The following is a 21267-nucleotide window of genomic DNA, read 5'->3' on the forward strand; positions in this document are numbered from 1 at the left end:
GGCGTGTTGGGTCTGGGAGGCTTATGGCTTTAACACGTGCAAAACATGCATGCTGTTAGGAGGCCAGGCCAAAGGGAAGTGGCTTGGGTCGACTGAGGTTTGTGATGGCCGTTAGATGTAGGGAGGGAGTTTGGGGGGTCAGCTTCATTCTGCAATCTTGCATCGGTCCCTAGGAAAGTGCAGTCTCCTGCACGGATGAGCTTCAGAGGGCCCAGCAAGCATACGGAGACTGGGCAGCTGACATCTTGCAGGGCATTCACTGAGATCGGGGCTTCACTGTTCTGTGTGGGCCCCGATTCACAAATCAGACAGCCTCTATCCTAGAAAGCTTATGACCTATCAGTGAGCCATGGTAGAGATCATCCTCAAATCAAGGGCTTGCCAATGGCTAAGTAGGCCAGACAAACAGAGGGTCAATGGAGAACAGAGGGAGGTAAGGTGACTTGCCCAAGGTCATGGAGCGAGTCGGTGGCAGAGCTTGGACAAGCCCCCAGGTCTTCTGACTTCAAGCCCGGTGTTTTCTTTGCTGCCTCTCCCAGCCATGGGAGCCTCTTCGGTGAAACATGGTTAAGGGCTGCTGCTGATTTGTTTCTTGCCCTGAAATGTCATCTGCAGTTTAATTTTAATTTAATTTAAAAGTGAGCGTCCAACCCAGCCAGAATATCAGACCCTGCATTATCCAAAGCTGCCTGCTTAGAAAGCTTTCCCATTGCCTATGTCAGCCTGGCCTGTGATGCTTTTGCAATGCTGTGATGATACCAGTTGTCAGGGGCAGATTAAGAAAGTGCGCGCCAATGAAATTCGTGGTAAATGGATCTGACATGAGTCTGCGCTCCTGAGGTTTCCATTCAGGGTAGCCAGAAGAGAAATATGTAGCCATGAAAACATTGATCAGGAGGGCCTAAGTTGGCATCCCTTCCATGTCTGTCAACACACACGCCGGATCCGCAGCGTAGATGTCATGGGCAGGGGAGACACCACGATGATGGTGTTGGTCCAGGTGGTTTCACTGTGCCTGGAAGGGGAGATCCCCTTCCTCCCGACCTTAAATGACTTGGTGGGCACCCCTACAAGAGTCTACAAAGGCTTCGCAATGGGATGATCTTGGCTACACAATTTATGGGGGTGAGGGATTGCTCTCCGGCTTTCCCTCTAGCCCGCTCCTTTGGCCTGTTGGCTTGAGGCAGGTGAGACTAGAAGGCATCTGAACCCCGTAGCCTCTGGCCGTGGGGCTTGCACGGAGGATGCCTGCCATGGATTTGGGGGTATCTGGAGCCCCAGATGGAGTCTGGGAGGGTGGTAGCACTACACAGACTTGAGTGATTGAGCTCCGCACAGTCGATGGACTTTGAAATAGTTTGGCTCATTTGACCTGAGACACAAAATTAAAATACAATCAACCAACCAAAAAAAAAAAGCAGATGCCATGGGGTTTAGATGGAGTTGGATTCTGCCGTTCAAATCCAGCCTAAACCCACATGGACTGAGCCAGTCCTCAGGGCTGTTGGCTGAGCTATGTGGCATGGTGCTCAGCTTAACTCCTGGATGATGCCCACAAGACAGAGGTGCTTCAGCCTGTGTCTGTCCAGCCTCCCTCCCATAAAACGGATCTGCCCCTCTGCTAAGATACAAGGAATCTGCATGTCTCCCCGCCTGATATGAAGCCTGACAATTTAATTAACACAGCTGCTTGGAAGGCTACAACAAACCGACCCGCTCCATGCATTGCTCTCAGTGGCAAGGCCATTTCTGAACTGATGAGGTGGATTTTAATCACGCAGCATGGGCTGGGGAGCAGCCCTGGCTGCGAGCATCCTAAACACCTGCTGCCTTTGATTAAGCAGAGCGGCTCTGTCTTATTTTGACGGCCACGGTCTCCTGGGCTGCGGCAGGCTGCATGTTAGTGGGCTTGGGAGCTATGAATGGTGCTCGGGTCCATGAGTATTTTTGGATTTCCCCTGTGACCTCCCCCCAGATTTTTGCTCGAGGATCTTGAAAAGCAGTTGCTGCTTCTCTTTGCTCTGTAGCTGTTTTTAGAAGGGGGTGAGTTTTTCCTGCCCCTGCTTGCCGGGATATCCCAAGAACTGACTCATCCGTTGGTGCTTCAGAGTGACTGCAAATATCAAACTATTTGAGTTGATCTAAGAAAAGATATCAGATTCACCCAAAGAACTTTGTCTGCAAATATCAAATCGCTCAGGGTCGAAGGTCTTTGCAACCCATCTGGCAGCAAAGCTGGGCAAGAGGCTCGCTCTGCCTGCATGTCTGCACTCCAAGGGGGTGCGGGAGCAGGACGGGGGAGGCAGGCAGGTGAGTGACTGGGAGACAGCAACACCCAAAGTGGGACTTTGATGGGATGCACCAGCCTTAGTCATAAAGACAGCCTACAAGTAGGTAGTAGAGGAGGAAATGGCAGAATAGAAGGAAAAACACACCCAACTTCCCAAACTTGCATGGTGCTGCCCCGTAGCAATGAAGGCAGAAGGGCTGTAGAAGAAACCAAGGGAGAACAGGATTACCCAAGTTAGATTTCAGTCTGAACGGCAGGTGTCTCTCTGAATCATAAAATCATCAAAAATTAGGGTGGGAAGGGACCTCAGGAGGTCACACCTAGTCCAACCCCCTGCTCCAAGCAGGACCAGCCCCAGCTACATCATCCCAGCCAAGGCTTTGTGTAGCCGGGTCTTCAAAACCTCAATCAAAGAGTCGTAGAAAAATAGGGCTGGAAGGGCCCTCAGGAGGTCACTTATTCCTATCTCCTACTCAAGGCAGGGTCATGCCTGCCTATATCATCCCTCACAAATGTTTATCTACCATGTAAAAATCATAAAGAAAAAAACTTGTAAAAATCTAAAAAGCTTAAAAATCTCTGCTGACAGATCCCACAATCTCTCTAGGGAATCGGTTCCTTTGCCTAACCACTCTCAGAGCTAGACAGTCCTTCCTATTATCTATCCTCAGTCTCCCTGCCTACAATTTGAACCCATTACTCCTTGTCCTGTTCCTGTGGACACAAAGAACAGCTGGTTGCTATCTCCTATGTGACAATCCCTTTTGTATTTGAAAGTGGTTACCAAATACCTCCTCAGTCTTCCCTTCGTTTAGTCATCCCAATCCTTCCAACCTTTCCCCACGTGTCCTGATTTCAGGAAGTCACCTCATTTGGGTCTTCCCTCCTATTTCCAACCTGAGGGCTGCCTGAGGATCTTTGATGACTCCAAGGAGGCAGGTCCCCACTTGAACATCTCGCTGGAGAAGAATTCCAGTCTCAAGTTGTGGTTGCAAAATCTGGTCTATCAGGTTTTGGGGCATAGGATCGTCTAGGGGTGCCTATACACATTACGGGGTATAAATCTCATTAAATTAAATAGGTTTATAACATTTAAACTTGCTTATTTTGGAGTGTCACATCAGTGTTTGCATGCATTAGGCTTTTAAATAAATTAAGCCTGGTGTGCCATTCCCTATAAATTCCAGCAAGAGGAGCTGCCCTCCACCTGCATCCTGTGGCCTGCCCTGCAGCTGTGGGCTCCACCCCCGGATGGTGCCACAGGAGAGTGAGACATACTGTCCTTCAGGCCTGCCCAGGGACCCCTACTCTGTACCCTGCCCCACAGCTGTGGGAGCAGGGAGCTGGCACACAGCACAAGAAAAAAAAAAAGGCGTCAGCAATTCGAAATCTCATCTGGCAGACAAAGAAGCTCATTACACATCTTTGAGTGCCTTTGTGTTTGAGATGTCCAAGAACTGCCTCTCTTGCCAGATTTTCTTTTCCCAGCTCTCTGTTGGCCAATGCTCAAAGGGTGGCCAAAGGAAACTGTACAAAGACACACTCAGGATGACCCTCAAGCACAGAGGCATCGACACCAACGGCTGGGAGGAGCAAGCTGCTGACCATTCAGTGTGTCGCCACCTGGCATGCCAAGGCACACAACACTTTGAGACCTGACGATTCAATACTGAGGTGGAACGGCGGCAGCGGAGGAAGGAGAAGGAGACCAATCTGGGGCTGCAAATCCCACTCCCCCATAAAACAACATGCCCCCATTGCTGAAGAATGTGTGTATCCAGAATCAGGCTCCTCAGTCACCTGAGGACCCATCAAGCCTGATGGACATCATCCTCGACTCCGAGGGACTGCCAACAATGACATTTGCATGCGACAAATCCATGGACATGACGCTTTAATTTGCAGTGAGCCAAATTAAACTACATCTGCGGAGTTTTTGTTTAATACACCAGACAGACTTAAAGCATCTGGAAAACCTACTTGTGCAAATAGTCATGCCATTGCAGCGCAAGAAACGGTGAAAACCGTGGTGTGTACAAATGCCCTAGAAGGCCAAGGCACCTGTTTTATTCTTATCAGGTGAAGATGTAACTCTGTGGGTACTGCGTGATTTGTCAGAATATGATAGTCCTTCAAGGTAGGCTCTTCAGAAGCCAAAGCATGTTGCAATACAAGAAGGTTGAAAATCTGAAGAGTCCCACGCTACAAGGTCAGAATGGACTATTTTGACCATTTCATCTGACCTCCTGTATCAAAGTAAGGGAGGTGGTGCTCTCGCCTACCTTGGGGGTCTTTAAGACGAGGCTAAACATGCACCCAGCTGGGGGCATCTGACCCCAGCTCTCGTTCCTGTCCAGGGCAGGGAGTTGGATCCGATGATCCGCTAAGGTCCCTTCTGACTCAAACATCTATGAATCTATTAATCTAAAATGCAGGCCTTAGGACTTTGCTGAGTTAATTCCCATTTAAACGTAAGCACATTTCTTAGGAAAATATCCAGTCTGAATTAGAATTCTCCAGTAGCTCTTGTTCCAATGGTTAATTACCTTCCTCGTTAAAAAGGAGTGGAGTGCCAATGGTCAATGTGGGAACCACCACTGTCTGTCTAATTAACATTTTAATTTCCAAGTAATAGCCCAGGACTGAGCTGGGAATATATTAGTCTTCAGCTGAAATGTTTCTCAGTCGTTCCTCATTTCAACAAGTGTATTGAGTTTATTATGTCTCTAATGAGCCCAGGAGCCCTGTAACACTGCTCTTTGGTTTCCATTCCCTGGAGATCTGGACCCTGCTTATTCCATGGGAGAGGGGAGTTTGGCTAGTCTCTGCACCAGGGGTAGCAGATAAGCGGATGAAGCGTGCCGTCCTGTGACAGACTGGGAGGATGTCTTGGAAGGTGACAGACTTGATGGGGAGCAAGACTTGATGGCTCCAGGTTTGATGGGGAACAAGATGGCTATGCTGGTCCATTCTGGCCTAGTTTGGGGGGGGTCAAGCTCATCCTTCCCCTTAGCTAGATCTGGGTGGCAGGGTTCTTTGCCAGTCTAAACCATTACATTAGTGCTACCCAATCACTGCTTTTGCTTCCTGAGGCACCCTCAGTCTGCCGGCCAAGAACCTGGGTGGGTTTTACACCTTCACGCACATCGATGCAGCTGGGGTGCTTTACACTCAAGCCCTCTTCTCTTGACCTGGCTCTGTTGTCTCCTGCCATTTAACGGGCTGTTCTGCTTCCCCGGGGATGACTGAAATGCAGTCTAGACAAATGCAATTTTCTGCCTAAGTAACAGGCTGAGTTCTCTCCCCTGATGCCCATTTGTTTCTTAAATAAGATTTGTGGTGATTGCCAGCTCCCACCTGCTTTTTCTCTGCCCCGAGTGGTCGCATCTGCAGTTCTCCCTGATTGCATTAGTGGCTTGGCCAACAGACAGTGGGGTAGGATGGCACCAGAGGCATTTTTTCCTAGAAAGAAGCTGGTGCTGGAGTGAGTGGAGATGACGTTTTCTGTCGGGAAGCCAGGTCTGGCCCCCCGTCCAGCCAGCCCCGAGGGCGGTGCTAGCCAGCACTAGAGGGACTGGGGAGAGCACTCTCCTGTGTGTTGGGAGTCCTGGATCTGCCGGTGAATGCGGGCCTCGGGCTAGCAATTGCGGCTAGGTGCACTAGGGTTGCCTATACCTCTTTTGCAGCCCTCCGGCTGGTCTGCTTGGAAATGCAGGCTGAAGCCCTCCACAGCCCCTCCCCAGGCTCCTGCCTCTGACCTGTTGGAGAGGGCTGTCAGGGGGGATGCACTCGGCGTGGCTTCATTGGCGTATTTGCAGGATGGCAGGCAGGGCATGGGTGGGAACAGCCTTGGAAGGGGTGTAGGCACATCCAGGGGCTCCTACCAGACTGGGGTTGCAATGCTCATCTCTTTCCTCCAGCACCTGGTGTGAGGGACCTGGGCTCCCTCTCTCAGCATCTCAGGGTGGGATTCACCTGAGCCAGCTTGCTGAGCTCGGCTGTGTCCCTGGAGCCTGATCACTAGAAGCAGGCCCTTCAGTCCATTTGGGATCCAGGGCATGGAGCCCTTTCCCCGCTCCTAGAGACCTGAGCAGGGCTCGCTCTTTCTGTCATAACTCAGGCGAGAAGGAGAGGCCGGGTCCTTGTCTGGGACCTGGCCCTTCGCCTCCCAGTGCTGGAGGTGCACTTTGCACTAGGAGGGTGGTAGCATTGCACGGCCTCACCCGGGTGTTGGGAGGGGAAATGCCAGATTTGGGTTTCCATTCTGGCGATATGATGCCCCACGACTAGCTCCTTCTAGGATGCCGAGGGAAGCCCCCGGGCATGGTTGTGTCTTGGCATTAAGGAGCTTGGACAGGAATGATCACCACTAGTTGAATGAATTTGGGTGCTGGTTGCAACCAGAGCTGGGGATTTGGACTTGGGGGTGCCAGTGCTCCTGCTTGGACTTCACGCTGGAGGTTTCTGGTTAAAGGGTCTTGCCCCTCTGTTCAGGGTCAGACTGATCACCCCATGGTCAGACTGGTAGGGACTGTGGCGGGTTTGCCTTCCTCTGCAGCAAGGGTTGTGCCTTTCTACCTGGGATCTCGAGAGCACCCTTTATAGAGGTAGGACGTTGTCTACCATGGCTCCCCTGCTTTACCTGTGGCAGGTTAGGGCCCTATACCTTGTGTTGTGTCAGGATTGATAGTAATTTTACCAAGAGTTTAGACGATGGACATGTATAGGATGGTTTGGACAGGGCTGATCCTGCCTCTGGAGGAGATGACCGCTGGAGGCCCCTTCCAGCCCCACTTCTCTATGAGACCCCCCAGGGTTAGGCCCGTCCTGCTGCCCATGCACAACCAGAGCCAGGTGTGTTGGATCTGGATGAAACAGGGAACTGATGGCTTTTGCTGAGGGAGTTTTCACCTCCGAGGGGAGACTTTTGGGTGGGTCCAGTTGGTAGTGAATAAATATTGCTGCCTTCTGAGGGTCCAGGACTGGTCGAGGTGCAACAAGCACTACATTTGGGCAGGTTCACGTTCCCGCTGCCCATCCCTGTGAGCTCAGCAGAGAAGCTGGGATCTCAGTGGACTGCGATGTTACCTTGTTCCCCCTGGAAATGGCCTCTAGCGATTCTCGGGGTACGGGATTTTCACTGTCACCGTTCGGCTGCACCTTTGCTTTGAGATAAGTAGGAAGGTAAGCTCATGTCTCCAGGGCTGTCAATGCAGCCCTTTCCACTGAAGAGGCTCGTGTTGGCATAATGGTCAGGCAGCGGTCTAGGGAGTTATGTTGGTGCTTTTCCCTGGTGCTAACAGGCTCGGACTCTGGGCCTGGCTCCCATAGGGTTGTCCATCGGCACGTGAACTAGGGCAGGTCTATGATGGTTTCCCACCCCTTACACACCTCTGGAGAGAAGGGTGGGCAGCCTGCTTCTGAGAAGTAAAGGCATTTGAAAGTGTGGACACATGGTATGTTGATACTGGTGTAGCTTAAACTGGTTTGTGCCGAGGGAGCTGCCCAGAGGAGGTGCCGTGAGTGCCCCTTGCCGAGAGGTAGCAAGAGATTTGTGTGCCCTAAGCCAATGGTTCCCTCGGAGGTGAAAACGAGGTGGCAGGCACGCCACGTCCCCCGCTACAATTTATTCCTGCCTCTCTGAGCGGAGACTTTACCTACCCCAGGGTGAGGTGACTTCTATTGGTGCAGGGTTGTGCACCGTGCGTACGCACTCCACATGCACACCAGTGTAAAGACATCTTTTCCCAGTGCAAATCTGCATCTGTATCCTGAGAAGGGCATGCATCACTCGGAGCACGGCACAAGAGCCTGGGAAGTCAGCTGAAAGACTCCCCTTGACTTCCCTAGGCCGTGAATCAAGTCCCAGCCCAATAAATAGCAGCTTGGGCCAAATACAGAGGCTTGGATTCAGATAGGTACAGAGAGAAATGCCCATTTGCAAAATGACTGCTAATTTCTTAGGGGTTTTCCCTGTGTAAGGACAGTATGAAGGGCTCAGGATCCGGTTGGTTTTGACCATAATCTGATCCGTTTGAGTGAATGATTTATGAATAAGAAAAATCAGGAAGGACTGTCTGGCGTGGGACAGGGCTGGGATGAGTATTTCTGAAGAGCACGAGGCCACTGGGAGCAAGGCTAGCATAACGTCATGGATGTACAATATTGAAATGTGAGCTCCGTTTTGCTGGAGAGCCATAGCTCTGTCATCTTGGCAAGTCTCGGCCGTCTGGGCCCACAGACCTACCTGAATCCAGGCAGGCTTGGATGGACTAGGCTCGCTCCTCAGCTGGGGCCCATAGAGATGCTCACGGTTGGTACCTGAGGGTCTGTACTGCTGTCTCCCATCATCTGGTGCAGTTTGAGTGTGAAAATAACTCTGTTAAAATGACATCCTGGGGCTCCGTATCCATTGGGTCCCAGCGATGCTAAATTTGCTTGGGGGACAAATAAAAAGATTTTTTCCCCCCGCCTCCTCCTCATTGCCTGTGCCACGACCTGGGATCTGAGAGTGAAGCAGGGCTCTTTCTTTCTCGTGCATTATCACCGGCACCAATTATCAAGACTTTTCAGAGCATATTAGGTGAGCGAGAACAAAGCATTCCCTTTCTCTGCCAGTTATGCCCTTTGCACATCCCTATTGCTGTTAACTTTGCAAGACAGTAGTATCAGGACTCAGGGTGGTATATCTGGGTAATCATTTATGTTGTTTCATACATATACCACTTAATTGCTTTGCAAGCAGGTCCAAGCCACTGAATTGGTTGGGACAGGGTGGGGGTTGGATTGATGGAGGTCCCTTCCTGCCCTACTTTTCTGGGATTGTGGATCTGAGATTCTGTGAATTCACAGGACAATGAATGGCTTTAAAGAGGACTTCTGCAGAAAGGCTGACAGCGTTGAGTTTCCGCTGTGCTTTCCAAATCGAATGACCACAAAGCAGTCGCTCATCCGCTCAGTGCTGGCTAGGGAGATCAGTGCACCCCGATGCAAGGGAAATGCCTCTAAGGAACAGGCCGTGTCGGGGTTATCTCCTACCTGTTCCCCGTTGCCTTTCATTGAGCAGTCTCAGTGCAATGCTGCTGTGGGCTGCAGTGTGTTTGCCATTGCATATTCATCAAAGAAACCCGGGGTTGGATGCATCATCCGGTCCAACCCCCCCACGAATGCTGGACGGCTACTCCTGAAATCTTGCCTCCTGAGTACGTGTGCAGATGCCGAGCGCTGTCTTTGCAAACCTTTGATGCAACCGAGACATTTCTACCATGCTCTGTGACTTGCTGAGCAGCTGGAAGGGGCTGGGGCAGTGCAGGCCAGATTGGGGGAGAACAGCTCAGCGATGGCTTTTGTACCCTGAGGCCAACTGGGTCCTGCTCCCATCCCTTCCCCGTCAGCAGAGAGAGATTTGTCCGTCACAGGACGGATTGGCCAGGCAAAGCAATTTTCCATTGCCTTCCAGCGGGCTTGTCTGGTTGGTCTCAGAGAGCCTCTAATTCACTTTGCCCTTTTCTGCTGTAATGAAGTCCCTGGTCTGTCACCAAACTGGGGATGGTGCCTGCACCTATTTCACATCCAAAGCTCCCACTGATCTGAAAGGGGGGGTTTGGTCCTAACTGAGCTGTTGGCTAGAGAGGATGAGATCTTGAGAGTCTCAGGTTTGGGTAGGGTGTTGACTGGATGCAGCATCCTGCTATTTGCTTTTGAGCCGGGAGGAAGGAGTATGGACAAATTACAATCCAGGGGCAGGACAGAAGCAACCGGGGCCGCGGCCTGGAAGGGGGAGTTGGAGCAGCAGAGGGGAGAGGGCAAAACAAGACTAATGCCCCTGCCCGCCCATGCAGTCATGTCTGCAATGCAGGGTGAATGAAATGCCATCCTCGCGCTCGCACGTAGACCATGTTAACACGGTGCGAGGCACTGTTTCTATGCTTTCGCCAGTCTACAAGGGAGGTTTATGGGTCTCCTGCTACAGCTGCCTGCAAGGGAGCTACCCCCTCAGTGTGTTGTCCATCTCCCCTTCTTCAGCTGCTTCGGATTTGGGGTTGGTGCCTGTGTTTGAAGGGCTTGTGAGAGCCACAGGGTCCGGGAGCCGCCCTAATAATTCCCTTTCATCCTCAGCACTGTCTCTTGGCTTGCAGAAAGCCCCAGCCCCAGGACCTGTCCCTGCCCAGCTCAGGCCGAACCCCCGGGAAGTAAAAAAAATAAAAGAAAAAGAAAGTAAAATGAAAAAAAAAAAAAAGAATTAGAAACTCGAGAGACGGCAACTTTAATTGGGGCCTGCGTGATGTGAAGCAAACATCCTGCTCCCCTGCGGGGAAACCTCCGTCTTGCCTCCTCTGGGCATGGGCTTCAGCAGGGAGCACGGGGGGCTTGGAGGACAGGAAAAGTGAGAGGGAAAAGAGAGAGAGAAAGAGAGAGAGAGATGTCGTGTAGCTTTACAGGTCAAAAATATACAGCGCTCATGTAGTACCCAGTGGGCAGTCCCATGTGGGCGGCTTGGAGCGGGCTGAGGCCGGGGGCTCGCAACCGCTCTCCCCAGCCCAGCCAGCCCCTCTCACCCCCGAGTTCGCTCCCGTCCTGCCCCTCGCTCACTTCCTCCGCCCGATCTGAGCCATCAGGTGAGCATTGGCAGCGGCCTTCGCCCTCAAGTTCTTGGCCTTGGCAATGTTGAAGAGGATGTTCATGATGTTGGTGGGGACGTCGAGGGAGAGGGTGAACTTGGTACGCCGGTCGCTCCGGGCTCGGTTCTGGTACATCTTGCCTTTGACCTGTGCCTGGGAGAGGTATTTATACCTGGCATCCTCTGGGAAAGTCCTTTTCTCCCTGTCCTCCTCCTCCTCTTCCTCCTCGGAGGATGGCTCCTCTCCCGGCAAGTAGTCGAAGCTCCTCTTGTCCAGCAGCGAGTTCTCATCCGCGGGGCTCTTCTTGGCGTCCGAGAGGGCGGCGTTGATGCAGCTGAAGATGGACTCGGCTTTGTACAGCTTGAGGGACAGGCCTGTCCTGGCCGCGCAGAGGATCAGGAGGAGCAGCAGGAGCTTGTCCTGAGACATGGTTCCACCCTGGATGGCAGGAGAGGGACACAGCGGGGTGAGGGTGGCAGACACTTCGGTACGTGGTCTTATTCATGCAAGCAAAGCAGCATGGGGTGGGGGGGAGAAGGGAAGGGACTGACCCGGCTACCCACACCTTGGCTGGGATGATGTAGCTGGGGCTGGTCCTGCTTGGAGCAGGGGGTTGGACTCGATGTGCCCTCCTGAGGTCTTTTCCAGCCCTTTTCTATGATTGGGAGTCAGGACTCCTGGGTTTGCTCTGAGACTTGAGGCAAATCACTGAGACCTGCGTGTTAAAAAGAGGCTTCTAGGTCTGTGGGCAACATAGGGGCAGCTTATCATCACTGACATGCAGCTGCCTCTGGGGTGGGATGCACTCGCCACCAGCCAGCTCCCGTGGCGGTACTCGGGACCCTGCTGTAGGACACGGTAGGGAGCAAGAGGCACAAGCCTTTGTCACAACACATCCCTGTATCTGGCTGGGGATGCTCATGGGGTGCCATGCGGTGTCGTGCCACCCCCTGCTTGGCAATCGATGGGGAAGAGATCAGCGTGAGATGCAGCAGATCTTGGGCTCATATCGTGGCCTGGAAGCAAGGTGGGCTCCCAGTTATGGGAGGGGAGGGCGACCTAGAATAGACCTTCCCACCGGTACCCGCTAGCGGCCTAGAAATCCCACTGTCACAACTGATGTCCTCTCACATAGCCTCTTTCGACCGCTTGCATAGGCTGAGCCAACACAAACTCAAGGGTAGCGAGAGAGGTTGCCAAACGAAGTGGGACGTGATGCACATTGCCCGTTGTCCCACCCGATGAAGCCACGAGACAACGGGCAACGTTCGCCCAGGATTGGAGGGACCGAATCCTGCCCGAGACTCCTGGAGCATGTGGGATCAGGCCTCTGAAGCCCCCAAAGCACCTTGCTGGGGCGGATGGAGAGTCCAGGTAGCTCCAGGCCTGCTCTCTAATGCCACAAAGTCAACAGACATTTACTGCTAAAGAGCAGCACAAATCAATGCCACCTTCATCTCAGCCACAACTTCTAATTTGATGAGGGGCGTGCAAATCTGTTTGCTTGGCCTTGATCCCACCGCAAAAATGGCAACACAAAGGTGATGAAAGGCAACGTCTCTTTCCATCCTAACCAGTTTCCCTTTGCTGCTTCCTGCCTCAGTTTCTCCACCTGTAAAATGGGCACAATAATATGGATTTTTTTTCCCCCCTCCCCCCCACCTCTGCCCCAGCAAAGCCCCTTGAGAGCTACTGACTTAACCCAGGAGTCTGTAAGATGGGAGCATGGGACATTTTTAAGTGTGAACACGGGGCTGATTTCTATTCCACCTATTAGGCAATTAAAGTGAACGTCGGTGCCTGAGTGTGATTCTGTTCCAACCTGTCTGAGCCCCTGCAATTGTGCAAATGCACCTATTTCTGGACCATGATATTGCCTCGGCAGCCTTTAGGCAACGTCACCAAATGTAACGGGGAAGAAGAAGAACCCCCCCCACTCCTGCGTTAACAGGCCTTCAGGGACTTGAGTGGGGAGGAGGAGGATCACACCTAGGTGCCTAAATCCACTCGGGGGGAATAGACTCTGGGCTCGCAGTGCAATGTCCCTTGAGATGCATTTGCATTTCCTGCTCTAGGATGCTCTTTCCCATGCAGCCAGCTGGACAGCCCCGGGCATCACCGAACCCCGAGCTTTCATTCATGACCTGTGAGCAGTCGAGCAGTGGACAGGATACAGCGCTGGGGCTCTATAGAGGCCTGGGTTTTAGTCTCAGGCCTCCTGGAGGACCTTGGGCAAATGCCTTTGGCCCAGCTCCTTTCTGGTGCCCAACTTCCACTGATTACAGTGGAGGGAGGGGAGGTGGGTCAGGTCTGAAACAAGCCCTTTGCCTCACCCTGCCTCAGTTCCTCCACCTGTAAAATGGGCACAACGATACTGATTTCCTCAGGAAAACCCTTTGAGATCTCCTGAGAAACTCCTTGCTTTTAATCTGCTCCAGCTACTCTGCAGCCCGGTCACCCCATGGCACTACACTCAGTTTCAGAGCAGCCACGGCTGTCTTTTCCCAGCTCTTTTCTTTGGACTAACGTCTGCATACTCGACAGTGACACAAAACAGGAGGCTCCAGGCTGAATGTAAGTGCTGCGGCCATCCCGTGTGCTCCTTTTTGTGGTCTTCTGGCTCTTCCTAGTGGGCTTTACAGCGCACTGCAAACTGAGCAATAACCCCTGAGGCCCTTCCAGCCCGGTGGGAGGTGGAAACCCGTATAGAGTAAATGGAGCCTTTGCCGTTGGTCCTCGACAGAGCTCACAGAGAGGCTTGCTAGGGGGGCAGGTGTATGCCAACACCAAGCTCACAATATGAATGCTCCTCGACTATAAAATCTCCCAGAGTTTGTCAGTCTGGAGCTGTTCGTCTGTCCCCAGAGAAGCCCAAGTGGGGGGTCTCGCCCAGCAGGGGCCAGTGCTTTGGGACCAGGCTCCAGGCATTGCTAACCCTACGGTCACTGGGGGCTGGGTGGGAGGACGGGTCACTCTACATGTACAATTGTATAAAATGAGGGTTGGAAAGTTGCTTAGAAGCAACCCACATCTAGTGCAACCCCCTGCTCCAAGCAGGAGCAGCCCCAACTCCATCATCCCAGCCAAGGCTTTGTCTAGCTGGGTCTTAAAAACCGAGGATGGAGAGCCTACCACCTCTCTGGGTGACCTGCTCCAGGATTTTACTACCCTCCTTGTGAAAAAATTTTTCCTAATATCCAACCTCAACTTCCCTTGCTGCAACGTGAGCCCATTGCTCCTTCTTCTGTCGTCTGCCCCCCATGGAGAACAGCCCAGCTCCATCTTCTTTGCAACCACCATTCAGGGAGTTGAAGGCTGCTATTAAATCCCCCTTGGTCTTCTTTTCTGCAGACTAAATCAGCCCAGTTCCCCCAGCCTCATCTCACGAGTCATGTCCCCCAGCCCTGCAAACATTTTCATTGCCCTCCACCGGGCTCTCTCCAACATGCCCTGCTGCCTGCGTGCGTCTGCTCCTTGCTGGCTGGGAGCAGGGCGCTGGGCTGGGTGGAGCTGCTGATGAATCCCCGAGCTGGAGGCCCTGCAGGGAGTGCAAAGCCGCGTGCAGCTCGAGCAGAACCGCAGGGGACGGCAGGGTGGGGAGGCTGGACAGAGGCCTGGGATTGAGGCTCCCCATCTTCTCTGCAAACCTTCCTGTCTCAGTGCGCCGGGGTCCCTTGCAGCCAGGCCTCCCCCAACAGGACCCCAGGAAAACGGGTCATGTCTCAGGGAGATGCATAGGGTCACTCCAAGGAGTGAGCTTTGGATGAGGCTCTTCAGTGGGGTGGAGGTTGAGTTAGGGTTAGGGTTAGGGTTAGGGGTGATGGAGGAGCTCATAAGCCAGCTAATGCGTGTGTGTGTGTGTGTGTGTGTGTGTGTGTGTGTGTGGAGGCGGGGAGGAGAAAGGCCCTAATTACTAATTAGCTCCCTAGGGCTGTGTGGGGTGGGGTGGACCTCGCACAGGGGCGAGCAGGGACCCTCGTGGCCCCGAGGAAACCTACAGGGACGGAGCATGGACACTTACCTGAGAGCTGCTCTCCTCGGATCCCCCCTGGCAGAGCGGAGAAAGCACCTGGCTGGAGTCCCTCTTCTCCCCCAACTTACATACCTCCCGGGACTGCACCCTGCTTGTGCATCTTGGGGGTGCATCACTGATCTCCGCTCCCCATGCATATGAGGGGGTCAGCAGAAGGAGGGAGCATCCCCCCGTTCAAGCCAGGTGCTTGCTTCTATCTCAAGTTTGTGCCCCCCCCACCATACAAGCAACTTCTCTGAAGAGAAACCAAAGCATCAGGGCCTGATGTGAGCCTTGGACTTTGTGCCATCGAGCCCCAGGACCTGTAGCTGCACTTCCAAAACAAGCCACTGCCCCTCTCCCCTAGCAGCCATCACCTTAACTCTGCCCCTGCAGGGTTGCAACAGGTGTCTGGGACAGAAGTTTCATAAATCGGTTTGACCTCAATCAGTGAAGTCTGATACGACATTCAGCCAAGTTTATCTTAAACCAGTTTCGACCATTTTGAAACTGGTGTATGCGCACTGAACTTCTGTTCCATTCCAGGTTTAAATCAGTTTCTGATCGCTTAGACCGGGTTGATTGTAACTTCTGTCCCTCGCCTGTCGGGAGCATTGCAGGATGTTCCTGTTGTACGCGGGCTGACGGAGCCCGGAAGATCAGCTGCACCTCTTTTAAATGGGGGACGTCATCGGAGAGCGGGACCAAGCCCTGGCTTTGATTTGTGGCCCCACACCCAGAATCACTCTGCACCTCGTTATAATGCTCCAGAGGAGTGGGGCTCCGGTGGGTGCCTCTGACAGCGCTATGGGCTCATGTAGGGAAAACCACACGACTGGCTTGCATCTCGGACTGGTGTTATAGGAGTGCAACAGCTGACTGCTCTGACCTGGGGGCTTTTGAGGTCCACATTGCAGGGGTAAAACTAGCTGCTGGGCCCAGAGGGCTGTCACACTGGTCCCAAACATGTCAGAGCCCATGAGAGCGGATAAAAGTGACGGCGGCCGGTTAAACAAAAATGCACAATTCACCCGCACGTGCCCTTGGAGCTCCTGACACAGAAGCAGCTGGGGCCAGGTGTCCAGAGAGTGAATCTGCAGCGGGGGATATTTAAAAGCAAGCTTAGTTTCTCCCACCAGCATTTTCCCTCATGACCCAGGGGTATAAAACAGCATTGTCTTCCTTTCCAGAGCTGTGAGTTTGGGCCTGTGCTGTCTCCCCAGGGGCAGAGTTAAGGTGACGGCTGTTATTGGGGGTACCTGGGGCTTATGGCAGATCTGAATGTCCTTGATTTTATTTTGCTTTTGAAAATAAAGGCCGGCTCTGGTCCGGGCAACTACCTTAGCCATTATCACCCAGAGATGAACAGGGATAGGGCCGTTGCATCAGGGATCCGGATCCAGGATCAACCCCATCTAAACCACCCCAGCCGAGCGTTGGGAGGAGAACCCCAAATATCAGCCTGCGTCTCCATTGTGGTGCAGGATCCGTGCACACCCATACGCTGAGTGTGGCCATTGTGCGAGGTGCTGCTATCGTTGCTTCCCTTTTGCCCGCCCGCTTTCCTGGAAACCAGGCAGCCAGGAGAACGGTTGCAAAACCAACTCCATGCCTTTCCCTGCTTTCACAGAGCCTCGGGGATTGGGGAAGGGGGCACGGCTATATGTCCCGCTGGCTAGCATGTGCCCTTGATCACACACGCAGTCCCGTGAAAGCCAGCAGGATCACACGTGTGTGTGTATGTGTGTGGAGCCGTGTCTGGGCTCACACATCCTGGTGCACAGAGGGTTTTGCATGGATTCACTTTCCGCTGGCTCAGGAGACAAGAGCTCGTGTCTCTCCACGGGAACGGCTGCCCCTTGCCGAGCCTGGGGCCCGAGGAGATGGAGGGGTGAGCGGCAGAGGATACCGGAGCCTGGTGCCCCTTGGGCTTCCTCAAGCCCACCTCAGCCCCTGGCTCCCCTGCCCGCTCCCGACCCCTCCGTCTTCTTTCTCGTCCTGCTGCTCCCAGACCAGGCGCTGGCACGTCCGAGCGTTCGGAGGAGACTGCCCTGGTCCCAGTGCCCAGCTTGGACTGGAGGAGCCGGTGGGGCTTCAAGGAGGGGTGGGTGGCACGTCAAGGTGGGGGCACGTGTGTGGAGCTCAGGACCAGGGAGGGTGCAGGTCAGGACTGGGCAGGGCTCGCTCGAGCGTAGTGGTAGGGCTGTAGTGTAGACAAGGCTCCGGTGCGACTGGCCCTTTTACTTTAAATCAAAACCAGGGGCCTAATCCTGCCCCCTCCTCTACAACTGAAGCAAGGGCCCTTGGCAGCCCAAGGCAATGCTCAACCCCTTTCAAAATCAGGGCTCAAATGCTGCTGTGAGATGCTAAGAGGACAATCAGCCCCATCCAGGAGGATGCCTTTTAACTCTGCATTTGAGCCCCAAATGGCAGCTCTGGAGCCAGGGATGCCGGGGTCTTTGCAGACAACGCTAGGAAGCATTGCCTTCTTTTCTCCCCTGGAAAAATCCTGCAGACCTGCATCCACGAGCTAGCACAGACAGAAAGAGTTGGGATGGAGTTAAACCACGCACCCTCCCAGTGCTGCCGAAACCCTCGCCTGGTGGGTATCTTCCCCTTTCAAAACACAGCACCCATCCCTCAGCTGGTGTAGATCAGCATGTCTGTCCCCTGGATTTACACCACTTGGCAATCTGGCTCTCCAGGCTCTGTCTGAGCCCGGGGCAGGTTGCACTGGATGGTGCTGAGCTGCTGGGCGTGCTGGTCTGATTCCCTCTGGAAGCTGCAGCTGCCACTCACGCGGCGCTGGGCCCCTCCGACCCCATGGACACGGCCAGCTGAATCAATAACCCTCTCACCCATGCAAATCTGCTTGTCTCCAGAGCCTCGCCGAGCACATCCCGACACCCTTCACACAGTCATCTGGGACACAACTGGCTTAGCCTGTCTAGGAAAACTCTTTGGGGACTTGGAGCATGTTGCAATGGGGCAGACGAGGGGTCTAGAAAGCATGAAACATGCCACTGAAATGTGTCCCGAATTGCTGCTTGTTTTGCGAACCCCAGGGACAGGGTTAATAGCCTAATGCATTCAAGGGGGAAAAAAAAATGCAGCAAAGCACTTTCTCATTGCCTGGCTAATGCATTCGCTTCCCTGGACTACTGAAAAAAAGAAACCACCTGGAAACTGTCCTGTCGGCTCAGCATCCCGGTGCCCCCTTGGACTGAGCAAATAACCCTCCTCCTAACTACTCAGAAAATCAAGGTGAAGTTCAGGTGAAAGGAGATGAAAAGCGTTTGCGCCGAGGCTTGCATCGAGCTGCCTGGCATTTGCAAGAAGTGCTCTACAGGTGCTCAGCTGCTCCAAGTGGCTGTCGCTCCCCCGGACAGGGCGCTGGCTTTCTTTGGAGATGCTACGGACAGTGGAAGTCGCTACGGTTCACATCCCCCAGAAGACCTTCCTTAGAGGAAGGAGAAGCTGCATGTGCCCAGCTGGGGACAAAGCTATTCATGCTGCATTATTTTGCTCTTGCCTCCCCGGCAAAGAGGAGAAGCAGAGCTGATTTCTGTCTGATTTACCCTGCTGGGCTGCCCACCGCCCGTCACAGCAGCGAGGACAACACAAAGCACAAATTTCCACTGGAGCCAAGCTGTCAAGTTGCCTCAGCCTGTTGGACCCGCTTTTCAAACTAAGCAACTAAGTGCCCACTGCAGACAGCTCGTTTGGTTTCCACTGCCCCAAAACCACGGCTGAGTTGAGCCATGGGGCTAACTTTGCCTTTGCTTCCCTCCTTAAACGCAGGACAGTGTTTTGTGTCTGCTCCTCCACTCTCCTTTGCAAACCCATCTCCTGCTCCCATCGCCGGAGCCGGATTCTGCACGTTGCCTCAGTCGCTGAAAAGACCCAAAGGATCATTTTTGCCCTTTAATGCAGCTCCTGAAATTGCTTTTCGGTTTCTTGCCTGTCCTCTTTTTGCATGGAAATGCGTTCGCTTGTCTAGAAACGTGCTCCCCGGCAGGGACCCGGGCACCCCTGAGAAGCACTAAAATATTTAAACTTTGTGCAAATGAAGCCAGCTCCTGCTTAATAAACCGATTTGCGAGCAGTGCACTCACCTGCGAGTCGTCGGCAATCAGGAGTGAGAGAGAGCTCACAGTGGCACGTAGCTGTCTCAGAGTAAGGAGAAAGACATCAGGAACATTAGCCTGAACTTGTGTATCCTTCCTTTTCTTTTATTGTTATTAAGCGGGCTGTGATATTTTTTTTCTCTCTATGGAAACGCTTCCCCCCTCCTTCGTGTATATATAAAAATGAGCGATCACGGGGTTTGAGTCGTAACTCCAGACGTGGAGCCTTCCTTGGGACATGATTTCATTAAAATGAAATCAGAAAGAGCTGGCAACGTCACAGAGCTGAGAGGTCTCCTCTCATTCAGAAACACCCCCCTCCCCGAGCCAGCTATCGGGAATCACACCAAGAAGAAGAGCTCTTGCAAACTCCGAAACTCTGCAGACTGTGGACATGTACACGCATGTACACACACATGTATACACACGCACACCCCCGTGCTGTTCCCTACAACCATCCTGTCAGGGAGCAAGAGACGCTCTGCTCTTTTGAAACAGCTTTTTCGTGGTGTTTAGGCGCCCAGGGAGATTTTATAAAGCATCCAGATATCTAACTCTCAATCAGAGGGAGCCTCCTCCAGACAAGCCAAGCAACCATCTACCCCTGGTGCAGCAATGTCATCCGCAAGGAAGTCCCATCCCAGCTAGATTTGCTCGTTCGTGTTGCCCAGGCTGCACGTGTGCTGGAGGCAGAGGCGTTTTGTCTTTACATCAGAGGTGTGGTAATCTGAGGCAGCGCTGTTCTGCGACCAAGGCTGCTGAATGAATAGGGGCTGAATTAATCCGGGGATGGCATCTTCCAAATGTCGATCCCACCTGCTTGTCGCAGCCGCAAGCTGCTTCGGGGCTAGGCAAAGGCATTGCGAGGAAAAGTTAATGCCGGCCCAGAGAGGTAGGAAGAACTTGAGATCCTTTAGTGATCAGGAGTTTATACAGACTGGTTACATCTCGGGATAGGTATCGCTCATGTTGGTCCAACTGGGAAGAAAGCATCCAGAAGAGTGGCTGCATTGTAGGGCTGACCTAGGTTTCTGGGATACATCAGCTAGGCTGAGACTATCGCATCAGGGATTAGTGCTAATATTTTATTAGTCTAATAAAAGAGATCATCTCCACTATGAGCCCTGATTGCTTTTTCCTCTAGACCAATATGGCTACAACCTGGAGACCAGCTCTTGGAAGATCTCATGATACCATAATGTTTCTGTGTCCAGCCACAACCAGCGCGTGCTGCTCTGCGGACAGCGTTGCACAGGAGGAAGGGAACTGAGCTGGGTTGGGCCTGCAAACCTTTAAAACCTTTCCTTGTAGGACGATCTATCTTGCAATGAAGGTGTTCGTGTAGGATCCAGGCCATTTGGGAGCAATCTCCCGAACCACCGCAGACTCCCCATAGGGCTCAAGCTCCTTTCCTCGAGTCGCCAACCAGCCCCAGAGGACAGGACACCCTACCAGATAGATTGCTTCTGGGGTTAAATCCCTGGTTGGACTTCAAAGAGCAAGCAAGTGATGTTTGGAAAGGATTAACCTTTTCATCAGCTCAGTGCTTTGCTTTCTTGCTAGTCCTTCTCATTCTTGAAGCTCCTCGTCCTTACAGCCCTGGGCTCAGAGGAACATCACTGAAGCCGGGAAGCCGGCCAGGGATCAGGCTCTACTGTTCTCCATTCATTTGGTTGTTAAATTTACTGATTGTGGCCTGGGCCTCCTCTGTCCGAGCAGCCAAATGCTGGGTTCTGCTTAGGGGAATCCCATTTTTCCCCCTGAAATTTGGTTTCTAGCTGAATCAGACCAAAAGCCTCCCAAAAACTTCTGGAGAAATGACAGGTCCCTGTGTCCTGCAGCCGCACCCAAGAAAAGGTCCCTCTGGTCAGGTTCAATGGGTTTCACCACCAGCAAAACTGCCAATAAGTCTATTTTACCAACCCGCTGCAAGTGTTGTGGCCTCTGGATTTCCTGCCTCCAGTTTGGGGGAAGTTTGTCCAACCTGAGATGGTTCAAATGCAACATTCCCAACCCGAGGAACCTGCCTTTTCAATTAGGTGTTGCTTCCAACTTGATCGAAACATTATGTATTTACCTGGCAAAAAGTGACCCCTAAGCCAGAGGTGCTGAATCCCCACGATGCCCACTTCCTCCAGTGACACTCATGACAGTTCAGCCCCGGTGGGAGGAGGTCATTTTATATTTAGGCACCTAAGAGGTGGATCGAGGAGCCTA

The 21267-nt window shown here is 52.9% G+C and overlaps 1 protein-coding gene across 1 annotated transcript; it reads right to left on the reverse strand.

The window, feature by feature from the left end:
- Nucleotides 1-10540: 10540 nt before the first annotated feature.
- On the reverse strand, nucleotides 10541-19176 carry UCN3 (urocortin 3). The gene is made up of 2 exons (XM_006264119.4): nucleotides 19039-19176; nucleotides 10541-11349 (listed from the first exon to the last, which is right to left on the reverse strand). Exon 2 carries the CDS (start codon nucleotides 11338-11340, stop codon nucleotides 10879-10881), a length of 462 nt encoding a protein of 153 aa, XP_006264181.1. The 5' UTR covers nucleotides 11341-11349; nucleotides 19039-19176; the 3' UTR covers nucleotides 10541-10878.
- Between the last annotated feature and the right edge of the window lie 2091 nt (nucleotides 19177-21267).

Source organism: Alligator mississippiensis, chromosome 4 (genome assembly GCF_030867095.1).
Source record: "Alligator mississippiensis isolate rAllMis1 chromosome 4, rAllMis1, whole genome shotgun sequence".
Classification (NCBI taxonomy): domain Eukaryota; kingdom Metazoa; phylum Chordata; order Crocodylia; family Alligatoridae; genus Alligator; species Alligator mississippiensis.